Source organism: Taudactylus pleione, unplaced genomic scaffold (genome assembly GCF_031769625.1).
Source record: "Taudactylus pleione unplaced genomic scaffold, aTauple2 ptg000021l, whole genome shotgun sequence".
Classification (NCBI taxonomy): Eukaryota; Metazoa; Chordata; class Amphibia; order Anura; family Myobatrachidae; genus Taudactylus; species Taudactylus pleione.
Genome location: NW_028284423.1, coordinates 2,194,858 through 2,212,436, shown reverse-complemented (window position 1 = coordinate 2,212,436; position 17,579 = coordinate 2,194,858). Strand labels below are relative to the sequence as shown.

The following is a 17,579-nucleotide window of genomic DNA, read 5'->3' as shown; positions in this document are numbered from 1 at the left end:
AGCTACCACACATTGAAAGATCTTTATCCTCCTTGAGTATGACAAATATAGTGGACGTTGTAGTGGCTGAACCAAAGTTAAAACTCTCATGTGTAGCTTTAAAAACATTTTGTAAGTATTGTGAGAGAACTGATGCTATTATTTACATTTACATAAAGCCAACTATATTATACAGCACTGTACAGAGAATATGTAGTTATTCACCTCAGTCCCTGCACCAGTGGATCTTACATTCTATATTCTCTACTACACACACATAACCTATTGTTCTAATTTGTCAGAAGCCAATTAACCTACTAATATGTTTCGAACTGTGGCAGCAAAGTCACGCAAACTCAGGGAGAACATAGAAATTCCACACGAATAGGATCCTGGTTGGAATTAGTTAGATTACATTAGGACTGTCAGGCAACAATGCTAACCAATGTGCCACTGTGCTCCCACAATGTGTACACACTGTACTTCTACAGTGTTATTTATCCCCAAGCCTATTTTCTATGTCTACATAGTTAAAAAAGTTAACTCACTTTACTGTTTGTGTAGTTTCAAGCAACAGTTGGCTTTATGGAGTTCCACTGTAAAAATGCTTGAGAGAAGAACTACTGTATAGCTAAATTAATAAACATGCACTGTAATTGATATTGGTCTCCATTAATTATTTCTTACATTTGTACAAGTTTGTATACATGTCTTTTACCACTTGACATATAATATTTTTAAGATGAGGCTGATTTACACGTATTTCATAATGCTTTCATTAATCATCTCTATGGACTGCTCTTACTCAAAAGAATACCAGTCCCGTCATGCCTTGCCAAAGGAACACTGTAGGAGTTTCTCTGTTTGGGCAGAAAGTTCAAGTTATCAGAGGATTTAGGGGAGACAGCTGTTCATTGTCTGGAGGCAGTAAAGGTTGTCTGAGCTCATTGGGCCTTGAGGGAACATACAGGGCAACCCTGTACAAAAGTGTTAGGATAACATTTAATACAATAAAAAAAAAATAGCTCTACTTTAAATGTGTGTATTATCACCATGACACATTAGCACTTTGGTTAGAGACATATTGGCATCCAACCATTGTTTTACTGCTGTGATTTCTAGTACCAGGATAACAGTCAGATAGATAGGGGCAATGGCTTAAACGTTAAAGCAGCTGTCCTGGTTCCAGCCACAGCAGGATATTAAACAAAACAGTAATGAAAACTATGGGCTATATTCAATTAGGTGTGAGAATAGCAAAAATCCAGCACCTGTGGGGTTTTTCCGGCTGGTGCAGGATTTTTGCTATTCAATCAGGTGCAGGATTTTTGCTATTCAATCAGGTGCAGGATTTTTGCTATTCAATCAGGTGCGAGATTCAGGGGCGTATCTTCCTATTGGCCTGGATGGCCCTCGCCAGGGGCGCCGGCCGAAGGGGGGCGCTGTTGCCACCCGACATCATTAACAAATGATCACTGGTCTCTTGTTTGCTCTGCACAGTGTGCCGCAGATAGCTGTCATTAGTAAATGATCCCTGGTCTCCTTCTGTCTCCTCTGCTCTTATCAGTGTCCTCCATTGATTGTTAATGTGTATCAGGCTTCTTATATGTCCCTTTATATCAGAAACATTTAAAAATTTTTTTTTTTACTAATATATCTCTTCTCCCACAATACCCACCACATATCAATCACCACTCACTAATTCCCATATGTCAACCTTGCAGGAAAAGAGTGTAAGAACCACATCAACCACAATGCTCTATTCGCAACATAATTTGCATATATGCAAATTATCATGCCCACAATGCACCTTGTTTGTTATTGATGCCCTCTTTTCCTGTGTTGTTGACATATAGAAATGAATAAACAGTGCTTGCATGTAGTAAGTGTTATAACTGAAAAAATATAAAAATATATATATTAAAAAAAAGTATATATATATATTGTCTCCCTATTTCTACAGGCGTGTAAGTTGAACTACCCCCAGTGTAAGTACTAATAAATGTATCTTTTCCACAGTATGGGGAATTGACCATGATCTTTATAGATTGTGGATACTCAGGTGTCAGAATTAAGATATAATCCTTATGGGCTGTTTTTATTATTGTGTGTGAGATAGCAATGGATGCATGTGGGCGGTCTTACCAGTGAATTATATGGCAGAGTTAAAAAAACATATTGCAGTGTACAGTCCAATTTGAATATATGTAAATTATTTTACCCATAATGCATGTTTGTTTTGATGCTATGTTTTCAAGCTTTTCCTCTGTATTTTGGCATTAGTAAATAGTGGTTTGCAATAGAGTTTCTGTAAAAGATATATATATTAAAAAGAGAAAAAAAAATATTCTCCCTATTTCTACAGGTGTCTGAATTAAACTACCCCCAGTGTGTGTTATTTTATTTTTTCAAATAGAAGCAGTCATTGGAGGGGCTTAGTTTGCCAGGGGCGCGTGGACCCCAAGATACACCCCTGGCGGGATTTTTGCTATTTTGAGCACCCCCAGAGCAAGTCTGATTTCTGATCTCTCCAAAAATTGTTAATTTTAGGAAAAATCATCAGGACTAAAGGCCCCCATACATCAGAGATTGATTGCAACAATCGTGCAATTTGCAATCGATTGTGTATAAAAATATTTCCCTTTTTCAATCGATTGCAGATTGCAGAATTGCCACAATCGATTGAAAAAGGGAAATATGTTTATACACAATCGATTGCAAATTGCACGATTGCTGCAATCAATTGCTGATGTATGGGGGCCTTTACTCTGGGACTAATTAAGCAATGGGAAGTTTCCAATTAGCCCTTAATTACTCACCTTCCGAGGCTGTGTCTTCTTCCTCCAGCATCGGGACCCGGTCTCCTGCAGCAGGATGAGTGTGTGTGCATGAGTGCGTGCGTGAGTGACCCCCAGTGTGTGTGTGTCCTCCCTGAAATGGGCGCTGGGAGAACTACATCTCTCAGCAGCCCTTGCTCCTCCGACCAGCACCTGGATCCTCCCAGCAGCTCTCAGGACTCCTAGCAGCCCCTGGATTCTCCCAGCAGCTCTCAGGACTCCCAGCAGCCCCCTCTCCAGTGACAAGATGGAGGGGAGGATACCGGGAGCCGCAGAGACCTCCGGACACGCAAGTATAATTTTCTTTTCATTTCGGTTTTTTTTTCACACGAGAGCTGAAAACCCCAGGCCTTACCCTTTTTTTATTGGACACTGCGGGTATCGGGAGCGCGCATATACGCCTTAATCCAAAATAAGGCCCAAGTTTTTTTACCACGCTAAACCTAGCGCCCAATTGAATATGCACCTATGTGTGTTTAAATCCAAATTAGTGTTTACAGAATAATTAAAATGAATACAAACCATACTTAAATAAGCTATATTTATGCGAAAGGCGTTAGGAATGTTCTACTCTTATTATTATTATTAGGGGTATGGAATATCTAGAATTCATTTTTAAAGCGGCAAAGATCCTTTAAAGGTGATATCTCATCACTCTGATTAAACATATTTATAACTTGCACCTGCCTCCAATCATCCAGGTATGGAAATCTCAGTGCTACTGAAAAAGTGTAAGAGAATTGTTTTGCTTAATAGCATAATGTAATATAATTATATCCAGCAAAGAGATAACATTAGAAAGAAAAATATCAGAGAAGCCCTAAGTTCACTGTATTCCTGTGTTAAAGGAAGGAAGTTTACAAAAGCAGCAGAACAAATAGCAGAATGTGATTTTCAGAAAGTACAGACAAGCTGAGAAGATGCAATTTATTCCGTCACATCCCACTAGCAGCACAATGAGTACAGGTTTTTGTACAATAGTTTATAATCTACAATCATATTTATATGTGCTAGTTACTTTTCAGCTATGAATGTTCTTACACGCACATTGAGTTTGCAGTCGCTGATGTGGTAACTCGTAATTAGGTAGAAGATATAAAAAAAGATTGAATCCACATACAATATAACCTACAGCAGGGGTTCCCAACCACGGTCCTCAAGGCACACTAATGGTCCATGTTTTAAGGATAGCCACACTTGAGCACAGGTGACTCATTTAGTACTTCAGTTATTTTGATTTAACCACCTGTGCTGAAACATGGCTATCACTAAAACCAGGACTGTTAGTGTGCCTTGAGGACCGTGGTTGGGAATCACTGACCTACAGTATAAAGACAGTTTTTGTAGATGTATTTCAGTTGTAAGGTGTCAGAATACATGTTATGGTCCCAACTACTGTATATAGGTAGGTAAGAATGATGTCATCTCTAGGGTTGAATTAATTTTCATGTGAATGCCGTCCACCTGACACTTCCCAAGTGCCAATTATCATAGTGTAAAAATGCAGCCGTGCAGAGGAAGTGCAGTTCTGTGATGTCATGCAACAATATTTCTATGATGTAACACTTCTAGTGTTTTAGAACCAGTATCTGCTTGCAAAATAGCTGCCTTCGGTGTGTGTGTTTGTGATGGCTACATTAGGTCTGCCATTATTATTGCTGTTATTTTGTTAGGCACCATAGGGCTCTGCAGCGCAGGACAGTGGGGAAAACAGAGGGTACATGAACTAATTACATGATACAGCTAGAACGTGTGTACAGTCATGGAAAGGCACTTTGTACACGTACCTGTTTAGCAGCAGATGAAGAAATGACTCTATTCTCCAGAAGTGTCAGAAGTTCAACTAATGAGAAGGGGCTGATCAGACTACAAACAGAAAACACTGATCATTCATCAGTCTATCAGAAAAAATAAATAAATCTGAGAAAAAAATAGTTTTACCATTTAAAGAATCAATGCAGCCTTACCTAGAAATGCATAAGTAGCTTTGGTATTATCCATCATATCATATATCCTACTCACACCTAATAATGTATTTCATCACATTTTCATAGAATGAGAAGCAACAATCGAATTTTATTGCTCATAGAAAATGGGTATGCACAGCTGCTTAGTGACACCAGACATTTAGGGGCAATGTACCAATGGCTAAGATATCTCACCGCTAAGACACATCCAATATAGGGTCATGTTCAATTCCAGGCAAAAAGTCCCGTACTTTTTCGCATGCTGGACTCCGCCGTCATCGCTGGTTTTCAATGCGAAAAAGTATCGCGCTCGTCCCCGCTTTTCCCCGTATTCAATTATAAATCTGCGAAAACGGGACCCGGCAAAACTCTAACATGCGAAATGTACTGTCAGATTTGGGGAAATCAGTCTGACACCCCCCAAAAGATGCACTGACATTGGGGATCACTAGAGATACCCCCAAATAGCCCTGCTGAAGGTATTTGGGGTACTTAATTGATCTCAATAGCTACTATTTAGTGTCTTTGCATACTGGTGAAGAATAGCATTTAGCAGGTTTTTTTGGTGAAAATAAGTAGTTCCAGCAAATTTGGGTACACGAAAATGGGTGCTAACATATTTTAAAGTTGCTAAAGTGAAGTTTTAAAAAACCTAAAAATTCCACCTGCCGCAAGCACTTGCAATCTTAAAAACACCTGGGGCATACTTGGGGGGGCCCCTGGAGTCTATTTCGCTAGTTTTTACGTTTGTCCCGCAACTTTGGACTTTTTCGCCCCCAAAATGAAAGTACTTATTTTGGGTGATCTAAAGTATTTTTTTTTTTTTACGCAGTTTACCTTTGGGGAGCTGTCCCAAGGGTGCAGGGGAGTTCTTCGAAGTTTGCAACCCAAAATCCCAATTCTGCACTGCTATTCATAGGCAAATCTTTTTTGCCTATTCAAATGCATTCAGTTTCCGCACCGGTGAAAAGTCTTTGGAATTGAATACGGAGGAAACTTTTCACATGGCGGAATGACGTCAGTCGCGATACATTTCCGCAGAAAATGACTTTTCGCGGCTAGTTGAATACGTCCCTCAGTCACTTATTGCATGTTATAAGCATTGGTATGTATCAAATGTTAAATTGCTGGAGAGGTCTTGTGGTAACTTAACCCTCCGGGGACCTGTGGCCCACGGTACAGCACCAGCATATGGGATACTTACTTGCCAGGCCATGGCCCTAATGCATGAGAATAAATCCACACATGTGCGGTATGCAGCGTCACTTTAAAAATTATAACAATAAAAACTTTGCATATGCGGAATCATGGAGGCACTGCAGGTAAGCACAGCGCCATCCACAGATAAGTCAACAGAATGCTTTGCCACCATTACTGGCGTTATTGCAGTCAGGTGCCGCTGATGAAATCTGGGATTTCTCCACAGAATGTCTTTTCCTCTATATTGAGAAAATCCTAGTTTGCAATTTAAATGTACAATTCCATGCTGCCACTTTCATCTGCAGTTGTAATATTCCTGCTATTGATACTATGTTGATTTAAAGACACCAATTGTCTGATCTGTCCTCTCTTCCATGGACCACAATACAGTATAGGACTAATGAAATCAATTGTTTTTATAAAAAAAATAAAATGTATATCTTAAAACAGATGTGTCCTTGTGCTTCTAGCCTCAGTACGCCATGCAGCGCGATATGCCTGCCGCGAGTGAGATGTTAGGTCCCGTGCAACTCTGCTACCGTTAGGCGTCTTTTTTTTGCATCTAAGTCACAACGCAATGCGACTAGGATGCACCAGGAGACTCTGCTGATTAATTTGCTATGTGACACTTGTGTATATGAGACTGAAAACGGAACTTGGTGTGGAAAAAAGCTGCGGTCGCTACATTGTAGCACTTTGCATGCTGATTGAGAGACTCAGTCGCACACAGCTATACGAGTGTCACATATAAAATTAATCAGCACATTTTCCTGGCATGTCCTAGTTGCATCGCATTGCCACTTAAACACATTTTCGGCAAAAAAAGAAGCAAAAAAGACTCCCGGTACTAGCAGAGTCTCACGGGACCAGACGTGCCAAGAGGGGCTGTTTGGTGTGACTGCAGCAAAGACGGGCAAGGACACATCTGTATGTTCTGAGATATGAGGCTTACAGAAAGGAAAACACTCATTTATGAGAAATACTGCAGATTTATTAGAAAAACAAGTCACCTCTCACCCAGTAAAAGTCAAGTACTCAGACGCATACAGTAACTGGCTCAGTAAACAAGACTCACCTTTGTTTAATTGTGAGATTTTGCTGCCTTAGGTATCCAAGCAAATCCTTAATTACCCATCCAATTATCTTCTTGGGGTCAACTTTAGTCATTTTGACAACTGCTTCAAAGTATTCTTGTAGTCCATCTTCATTCTACAATAAATAAACTAAAAATCAACAATACAGAAATAATTATATTCCTGACAAATGTATGACAAAGCTGGCACCTTAGTATAGCTTGTTGCAAAACAGGTTCCTACACATACATTGAAAAATGGGAGCGCTATCTCTAAATGCCTGGTGTATATATTGTGTAAACTATTAATGACTTAAGGTGCATACACACACAACGATTTTTTGAACGATTATCGTTAAACGATATCGTTTAACGATAATCGTTTGAAACAATCGTTCACTTTTTGAGTCAAACGATGAACGATTATCATTCATGCGCGTTCACGTTTGTAGTTTGTAATTTGTAGTTCAGTCAGACTTGTCAACTGAACGATTTTCAGTAAGTTAATATGCAAAAATCGTTTGTAGTTCTAAAAAATCGTTCATTACATTTAGTAAATGAACAACTTTAGTAAACGATTTTAGTTAATTTTTTCAAGGGAAAAAATCGTTTACTAAAATCGTTCATTAACTAAATCGTTGTGTGTGTATGCAGCTTTAAGCTGCATACACCCACACACGATTTAGTAAATGAACGATTTTAGAAAACGATTTTCGTTCATTCTTTCAAGGGAAAAATGAACGAAAATAGTTTACTAAAATCGTTCATTTAGTAAATGTAATGAATGATTTTTTTGAACAACAAACGATTTTTGCATATTCCCTTACTGAAAATCGTTCAGTTGGCCAGTCTGACTGAACTACAAACTACAGATGTGAACGCGCATGAACGATAATCGTTCATCGTTTTAACTCAGAAAGTGAACGATTTTCTCAACGATAAACGATATCGTTATCGATAATCGTTCAAAAAATTGTTGTGTGTGTATGCACCTTTAAGGTGCATACACACACAACGATTTTTTGAACGATCTATAGTTCAAAAAAATAGTTCATTACATTTAGTAAATGAGCGATTTTAGTAAACGATTTTCGTTGATTTTTCCCTTGAAAAAATGAACGAAAATCGTTTACTAAAATTGTTCATTTACTAAATCGTTGTGTGTGTGTATGTGCAGCTTTAATGATAGATTCCACAGGAGAGTGGAAATCCCCCAGAATGTAATGAAATAATGAGAATCTTACAGAAAATTAATAAGGTAAAAATCTTTATAAACATTAAAAGGACCAAGAAAGCAAAATAAATAAATAAATAAAAATAAAAGGAATCAAGTATAAATAAAACAATACACATGAAAAACAATGACATTAACATCAAATTAATGACATAAGCATAAAAATAGCCTAGAAATGTGGTATAATCAAAAGTAGCAAAAACACTTGGTACAATGGGCCTGATTCAGACCCGCTCGCGAGCGCTGAGTGCTCACAAGCGGGTCGATGGTGCCCAAGTGTGCATGCGCACGACGGAGGTGGCTCCATCGTGGGCATGCGCGAGACCCGGATAGCGATGGCCAAGCCGTCGTTATGGGTCTCGCACCAAAGGGGGCGTGCTGTCGATGGTGATTGACAGCACGCCCCCTTTGGTGGGCGTGCCGGGGGCGTGGCTGTCCAGACGGAGGCGTTCCCATGGGAACGCCTAACGTCTGGGGCCGGCCCCACTGACATCACTAGTGATAGAGCCAAAAGCACTCCAGGGCTTGCGGCAGCGAGACCCTACCGCAGAGTCTCGTCGCAAGCCTGATGGTCTTGACCATCGCGACCATCATTTTGGCCGCTCGCTATAGCTGTGGGTGGTCACCCACAGCTATGCGAGCGGCCAGGAGGCCGCTCCAAAAAGGAGAATGGACTGCCCTGATTCAGAGCGAGCGCTTTGTCAGAGCGACCGGCTCTGAATCAGGGCCAATGATCCTAAAGAATGAACCTGTGTACCCTGATTGTTGGATCTGCCGTAAATTGCGGCTAAAGTGCCAGTTCTACAGTGATGTACAACTATCATCATCACTATAGGATCATTGAACCAAGTGTTTTTGCTACCATCCACAGCTTAGCGACCAACCAGGGTGATGGGCGATGGTCAAGACCATTGGGGCTTGCGACGAGACCCTAAGGTTGGGTCTCGGCAACCGCAAGCCCCAGGGAGCTTCCTACTCTGATCGAGCAGGAAACTCCCCTCTGACATCACTGCTGAGGTCAGTGCGGCCGCCCACAAAACGGCAAGCGTTCCGCCAGGAACGCCTGTTTGCGTAGCCACCCCCCCGCCCCGCCTACAAAACGGGCCGAGCTGTCGATCAACATCGACAGCCGGCCCTTTTGTAGTGAGCTCCGGAGCGAGTTTCTCTCTCGCTCCGGGGCTTGCGCGTGCGCAGGACCAAAACATTGACCCGGTTGCGAGCGCGCAGCGCTTGCGACCGGGTGTGAATGAGGTCCTCTGTCTCTTTGCATTGTTCCCTCTTTTTTGGTCCATATTATTTAATATTATTCTACTGTCTCCTCCTTTAGTTGTATAGCGCCCCCGGTTTGTGTTTTCTCCTATACATACATTTCATAAAGTAATGCAACTACCTTACAAGCAGAATGACATTACAAAATGTAAATTGTTCTCATAAACCGTGTCATCTTTCTGCGTCCCTAAATATTACAAATTCCACTTTTGTGTACAGCAACTGCATTTTAGCTCCTGCTTCCCTCTGACACACACACATGAAGTGAACTGTACTGTATAATATTTCCAGTAAGCTGTTTTGGATCTGAGGAATCAGAATTCTAGAAAGCAATTATTCTGCAGCAAAATGGTGACAGTCCAGTGCACTAGAGAGACTCATATGTATGTGACTTTACTGTTCACACGGTAAGTACACAGAGGATGGAAATTCACATTTTCTTTTTATTAAAGAGCAATCAAGGGCCTATCACAGGTCCCCCCCTTCAGGGACACTTATCAATCAACTATCAGTGGCTTCCTACTTACTTATTATTATCAGTGATTTATATAGCGCACACATATTCGGCATAACTTTACAGAGAATATTTAGCCATTCACATCTGTCCCTGCTTCAGTGGATCTTACAGTCTATATTTCCTGCAAGTACACACACACATAAACACTAGGGTTAATGTATTTTTTTTTGGGGAGCCAATTAACCTACCAGTATATTTTTAGAGTGTGGGGAGAAACCGAAGCACCCGGAGGAAACCCACGCAAGCATAGGGAGAATATACAAACTCCACACAGTCAGGGCCATGGTGGGAATTGAACCCAAGACCTGATTGTTATATCTTTTATTTCACAACTGTATACAAATAGTTCTTAAGACCCAAGTCTAAACAACCTACAGGATGCCTGAGTAAACCTTCATTGAGGTGACATTTGTACGGTCCGGTCGTCTTTAATGTGCCTCCTCCCATGACTCAGACAGACTGATAACTACAAAGTGGAAACCACTTGAGAACATCACAAGAATAGATGAGATTCTATTCTAGTCAAACCAATACACTGTACAAGACAGTTAGTACAAACTCTTATCTTGTGAATTCTGTGCTTGGATGTAAATACCTGCACAGTACTTTGCATCCTCTTTATCACAATACACTGGTGTCCCGGGAACAGCCTGTACTGAGGGATTAATAACTTTTCCACAATGATGTGGAATATAATGTGTGTGTGACAAATGCTTTCCATTTCCACTTGCTAGGTAAGAGAATTATCTCCCTGAACTACCTGAAAACATTAATTTACAAGACAAGTAAAGGAGAAATGATTAATAGTTACATAACACACACTGAGCTGCTCAGCCTTCATGTTTTGTTTTTTTCAATAAAGTTTTTTATTGTATAAAGCATCAAAAGTATCAGTGATACAAAATTTTGTATGCAACACAAATAATACAATTGCATAGTTTTAGATATACATTCAAACAAATATATGTCTCATAACTGAAAACAAAAGGCAAAATATATTTAGTTATAAATCAAGAACATTACCCATCAGTTGCCATAACATAGAATATTATTAATCACAAATAGTGAAACAATACAATATAATCAATATAGAGAGACAGTAGATAGGGGGGGGGGAGCCGCGCACAACAGCAAGACCCAACCTCCAGGAGCTACTTCAAAAATCAATGTAATCACTGCGCACTAAAGGGGAAGTCTCCCAAAAGTCGCCTCTGCTCATACCACATGGTATTTTTCAAAGCATCTTCGATTCTGTGTTGAAGTTCCCCATGTAAAGTGGAGATGTAACTCTCCCAAGTGTAAAAAAATCGCGTGGCCAGACGTTCCCTGTTCAGTGAGGTCTCTATCCAATCCATATTAAAAATATAAAATAGTTTATTTTGAAACATACGCAGTGAAGGGGGAGAGCCCGATATCCAACTTTGTAAAATAACTTTTCTGGGAGCCGCACTAATAGCCAAGAGCAGCTTTTTACATCCCCTTGCAACTCTCTGCGTGGTGGGTACCATTCCAAATATGGCCCATTCTGCGTAAATGGGATGTTATTAACCAAGTTATCAAGGTAGAACTTCCTAATCGCCAACCAAAATTGGCGCAACAATGGGCAAGACCAGAAGCAATGGAGGAAATCTGCCTGAGGGGTTTGACAACGTAAGCAGTTGTGTGAAGGAATCATACAAATAGAAAAAAGTGCTGCGCTTATCATATATAGAATGTATATATGTATATATAGTGAGAAACCAGATCGCTTTGAATTAATGACTAATTCAGACTAAAGAATAATACTGTATTTACTATAAATTCAACAAAAGATTGTAAACACATATATATATATATATGTATATATATATATATACACACACACACACACACACACACACACTATGAACTGATCAAACACAATCATGAAATTCAAACATAATGTAACCTGTAAAACTCAGCACCCTGTTAATAAATGAAAATTAACTGGTTTTGTGATTAAACACTATTCAAACAAGAAAAATGCATATATATTGCCAGATGATAAAAGGTATCCTTATTTTGTCAGTCAGTGGTGATGCAATCAGGCTTCCTTTTGTAATCCAATTGATTGGATAAGAGGGTAAATGTCCCTCAAAAAATGGCTATGAGTTTTATAGATATTGTTCAGATTGATTCAGATGAAATATAAAGTCAATTAAACGACGTCCCGCTTGTAAAACAAAACAAGAGCAAAAATGATATAATGTACAAGGGACTCCCGTTGGTGCACATGCGCCTTCCATTCCAGAGGAATTTTCTAAACAAAGCATTCAGTTTTAAAGTATCCTTGTGCGTAAGTAAGAGTGGCAAGGACTGAAATAGATATAGTAGATGTGGGAAAGTCACCATCTTTATTAGACTTGCCCTCCCTAAATAGGACAACAGGAGATGGCTCCACCCCTCGAGCTCCACGGTAATAGACGAGATCGCCTTGGAGATATTTATCCGATAAAGAGCAGATGGCGATTTCGGTAATTGAATACCCAAATATGTTATATGGGACCTTGCCCATGATATAGGAATATGTCTACTCATGCCGGTTGGACCATACCTGGCGTCAAACACAAACCCACAGATTTGGACATATTTACTTCAAAACCAGAGACACATCCAAAATCCTTCAGAATATTTAGCACTGCTGATAATAAGTCCTTAGGGTGAGATATATACAACAAAACATCGTCAGCAAATGCCGTGAGACGAACCTCGGCATCGCCTATCGGTAATTACCGGAGAGGGGAGGATTGAAGAATTCTAAAGAAGAGGTCAATTGCCAAATGAAATAGTAAGGGCGAAAGGGGACACCCCTGTCACGTTCCCCTGTTCATATCTATTGGAGAACCTCGCAATGAATACAGTTTACAAAAGAGGAGGTAAAGAACAGCTTGCATGGACTTAGGGCCTGATTCAGAGGCGCTTGCTATTTGCGAGCGCTTGCTCTGAATCAGGGCATTTTTTTTTTAATGACCACCCACAGCTTGTGCGAGCGGCCTGGCGATGGTCGCGATTATCGCGACCATCGGCATTGCGAGGAGACCCTAAGGTAGGGTCTCAGCACTCGCAATGCCGAGTGGACTTCCTGCTAATAGAGCAGGAAGTCCACTACTGACATCACGAGTGATGTCAGTAGGGCCGCCCCAGTTTGTGCAGCCACCCCCCCTACAAAACGGGGCAAGCTGTCGATCAACATCGAAAACCGCCCCGTTTTGTTGCGGGCCCCGGAGTGAGAGAAGTCCTCACTCGCTACGGGGCTTGCGCACACGCGTGCGCACTGGGCCACCATCGACCCGCTTGCGAGCAATGCCCCCTTTACATTTGTGACTTAGGGCCTGATTCAGCCAGGGATGCAGTTGCTTATATGCACGCAATCGACCGATTGTTGCGTGCTGCGCATGCACCGCAGTGCGCAAACTAGCCACTGTGCTCGGGACTGCGAACGCAGAGGATACGCAGACCCATGGCAGAGTGATTGATAGGAAGTGCCGTTTGTGGGTGGTGATGGGGGGTGGTCGAGCGAACGCAGGCGTTAGCTAGTGTGAAACCAGACGCCGCCTGAGGACTCATAGCGTGCGCTGAAGTAAGCAATTCCTGAGTGAGGTCTGTTTCCGTTGTTACTCGATGTTACCGATTGTTTCTCAATGATGGCCAAGTATACGATGTGAGTATGGGGAAGTGGGCGTCCTTATGTCAGGCTGTGATCGCAATGCGAATGCAAACATTTAAATAACACAGCTGATATTAGCAACGCAGTAGCATGCGTATAAGCAGGTTAGAGAGCCGTAGTGAATCAGGCCCTTAGTTTCAATAAATTAACTTCATAAAATGAGCAGCTGCCCCCCCTTGGTAAGGGACACCCTGACTCTGACAAAACACACCCAACAGCCTGTGCAGCTTCTTTCTCTGCAAATGCCATCACTTTGCTCCCCAGACCTATGCACGACTGTTATGCACTTAGTAAAATACCACCAATGACTGCACACATTTCTAGATGCATTGCCTATGATAATAGAGATAAGAATGAATGAAAACAAACACATTTCCACACACTTGTGTGAACAGGCGAATCAACAATAAGTTACATTATTATATCTCTTAAGCCCTATCCATTATATAACTCCCTACAGTGTGTCTAGTTGCAGAGAGTCATGCAAAAAATACTCTTCAGTGCCTGGTAAGATACCTAGCAACTAGGGGTGAGCGGGTTCGGATTTCTGAAATCCGAACCCCCCCGATCCGAGGCCGATCAGAGTCAGGCTCGACTTTTCCTGCCTGACTCGGATCTGAAGTCAAGGCAAAACGTCGTCATCCCGCCTTCCGGGTCTCGCGGGTTTTGGATTCTATAAAAGGTACCCGCGTCAGCGCCATTTTCTCACTCGGCTGTGGACAGTGAAGAGGGAGGGTGGGAGTTAGGGCTGGCTGGGCTGTGTAGTGTAGTGCAGTGTAGTGTTGTGCTGCGCTGCTGTTGTCCATAGGGGCTGTGTCCACTCCTCCAAAGTCCATAGGGGCTGGCTGTGTTGTGTTGCTGTTGTCCATAGGGGCTGTGTCCACTCCTCCAAAGTCCATAGGGGCTGGCTGTGTTGTGCTGCTGTTGTCCATAGGGGCTGTGTCCACTCCTCCAAAGTCCAAGGGGCTGGCTGTGTTGTGCTGCTGTTGTCCATAGGGGCTGTGTCCACTCCAAAGTCCTGTGCAGTGTCCCAGTCCTAAAGGGGTGCTGTAGTGTTGTCCAGGGGGTGCTCTGTCCATCAGGGGTGCTCCCCCCAAGTGCAAAAAAATAAATATTTTTTCTGTGTTTGTGAATTGTGTGCGCAGTAGCCGCACGTGCATCAACAAAATAGTGCCAAGCATGCGCCTGTGTCCCATAAGTAAAGGGCCGGCTGGCTTGACCGTTAAAAGGCGCTGTAACCCCCAAAGTGCACTCCAAACCAAATAAAAAAATATTTTCTGTGTTCGTGAATTGTGTGCACTGTGGCTGCACGTGCATCAACAAAGGAGCAGCGCCAAGCGTGCGCCTGTGTCCCATAGGTAAAGGGCCGGCTGGCTTGTCCGTTAAAGGGTGCTGTAACCCCCAAAGGGCACTCCAAACAAAATAAACAAATATATTTTTTCATGTTTGTGAATTGTGTGCGCAGTAGCCGCACGTGCATCAACAAAGTAGCGGCAAGCGTGCGCCTGTGTCATAGGTAAAGGGCCGGCTGGCTTGACCGTTAAAGGGTGCTGTAACCCCCAAAGTGCACTCCAAACCAAATAAAAAAATATTTTCTGTGTTTGTGAATTGTGTGCACTGTGGCTGCACGTGCATCAACAAAGGAGCAGCGCCAAGCGTGCGTCTGTCTGTTAAAGGGTGGTGTAACCCTCAAAGTGCGCTCCACAAAAAATAAAAAAATCTTTTTTTTCTGTCTTTGTGAATTGTGTGGGCTGTAGCCCCACCTGCATCCTCAAAGTAGCAGCGACAAGCGTGCGTCTGTCTGTTAAAGGGTGGTGTAACCCCCAAAGTGCGCTCCAACCAAAATAAAATAATCTTTTTTTCTGTGCTTGTGTGTGAAATGTATGCGCAGTAGCCGCACCTGCATCCTCAAAGCAGCAGCGACAAGCGTGCATCTGTCTGTTAAAGGGTGGTGTAACCCTCAAAGTGCGCTCCACAAAAAATAAAAAATTCTTCTTGTTTTTTCTGTCTTTGTGAATTGTGTGGACTGTAGCCGCATCTGCACCCTCAAAGCAGCAACGACAAGCGTGCGTCTGTCTGTTAAAGGATTACATCGATGACAGCATCCAAGTAGGCATGTCAGACAGTCCGTACATGTACAGGAAAAAGAGGCAATTTGGAGGCCCCTGTACAAACTGGCTCTATTTTACCTGAGTTGCCCCCCCTCCAGTGTGTACTCCGAAAGAGTGTTTAGTGCAGCCGGGAACCTTGTCAGCGAAAGGCGTAGGAGGTTGGTTCCACAAAATGTGGAGAAGATGATGTTCATAAAAATTAATTATCAACTCTTCCAGGGAGACCAGCATCCAGAACGTACAGAGGGACCTGTGGTGGTGGATTCCAGTGGGGACGAATTAATACTCTGTGAGGATGAGGATGTACACAACACTGAAGAGGGTGAGGAATCGGTGGATGAGGACGACATCTTGCCTCCGTAGAGCCAGTTTGTGCAGGGACAGATTAATTGCCAGCTTGTTTTGTGGGGGCCCAAACGAACCAATCATTTCAGCCACAGTCATGTGGCAGACCCTGGCGCTGAAATGATTGGTTTGTTAAAGTGTGCATGTCCTGTTTATACAACATAAGGGTGGGTTGGAGGGCCCAAGGACAATTCCATCTTGCACCTTTTTTTTCTTTGCATTATGTACTGTTTGCGGCCTAGTTTTTCAAACTGCCATCCTGTCTGCCACTGCAGTGTCACTCCTAGATGGGCCACGTGTTTGTGCTGCCCACTCGTGTCGCTTAGCATAGTCATCCATCTACCTCGGTGCAACCTTTTGGACATAAAAACACTATTGTGAGGTGTTCAGAATAGACTGGAAATGTGTGGAAATTAAGGTTTTTGAGGTTAATAATAGCATAGGAGCAGAAAAATCAACACACTCTGTGATTTTAGCTGTTTTTATGCTTTTTAAAAAAAAAAATACAGATCCAAAATACAAAACCCAGAACCCAAAACACCGAAGGGTGGTTTTGGCAAAACCAATCCAGATCCAAAACACGAAGAAAGATCCAGATCCAAAACCAAAACACGAAAAGTGGCCGGTGCACACCCCTACTAGCAACCAAACTTACTAAACTAACTGACAGGTTAAGGATATTAGCCTTACAAATTGGCATAGGCACAATTCTCACATTTCCTATTAAAGTGAAGATTTCCCAAAGCTTGGAGAGATAAAGTGGAGAGAGATAAAGTAATAATCAATCAGCTACTGTCATTTTACATGCTGTGCTTGGAAAAAGTCAGTTATGAGCTTACTGGTAACTTTATTTCTCTTCAAGCTTTGATAAATCTCCCCCTAAGTTCTTACACTGTTTCACTTAACCCAATGTACAATATTTCTTAACACTGATATAACTTAGAGAATGAAAAGAAATGTCTGCCTGGTTGCCATGATATACAAATGTACACTACCGTTCATAAATATCCCCTAATAGATTTAATTTGCCTCTGATGAAGAGGTCTGGTAAAGTGAAACGCGTTAGAAATTGTGTTTTTACGGGGCGCATCCATTATTTCATGGTGATTATTATTCATTGACATTTTATTCACTTCCACGGAGGTCATAAGGAGTGTTCCAACTACAAGGGTTTTGGAAATGTATGCTCAAAGAATCCCTTAATGGGACTACACGGAGCCACAGGTTTTGTCCTCATCTTTATACTGGTACGAGTGTTCATTCATCTCCTGCACAACTGGACCTTTATCCGTAAACTGGCACAACTTATACATTTGACTATAAGGATTTGTTCAGCTCAAGAACTCTCCACCTGAGTCTGTCA

The 17,579-nt window shown here is 41.9% G+C and overlaps 1 protein-coding gene across 1 annotated transcript in view; it reads right to left on the bottom strand.

Moving 5' to 3' along the window:
• The window catches only part of GATB (glutamyl-tRNA amidotransferase subunit B), a 167,522-nt gene that overhangs the window by 19,217 nt on the left and 130,726 nt on the right, over window positions 1–17,579 (bottom strand). Inside the window, exons 10-11 of the mRNA XM_088448261.1 lie at window positions 7,059–7,192; window positions 4,604–4,682 (exon numbers count right to left, since the gene is read on the bottom strand). Of these exons, the coding sequence (XP_088304387.1) occupies window positions 4,604–4,682; window positions 7,059–7,192 (213 nt within the window). The remainder of the gene's footprint in view (window positions 1–4,603; window positions 4,683–7,058; window positions 7,193–17,579) is intronic.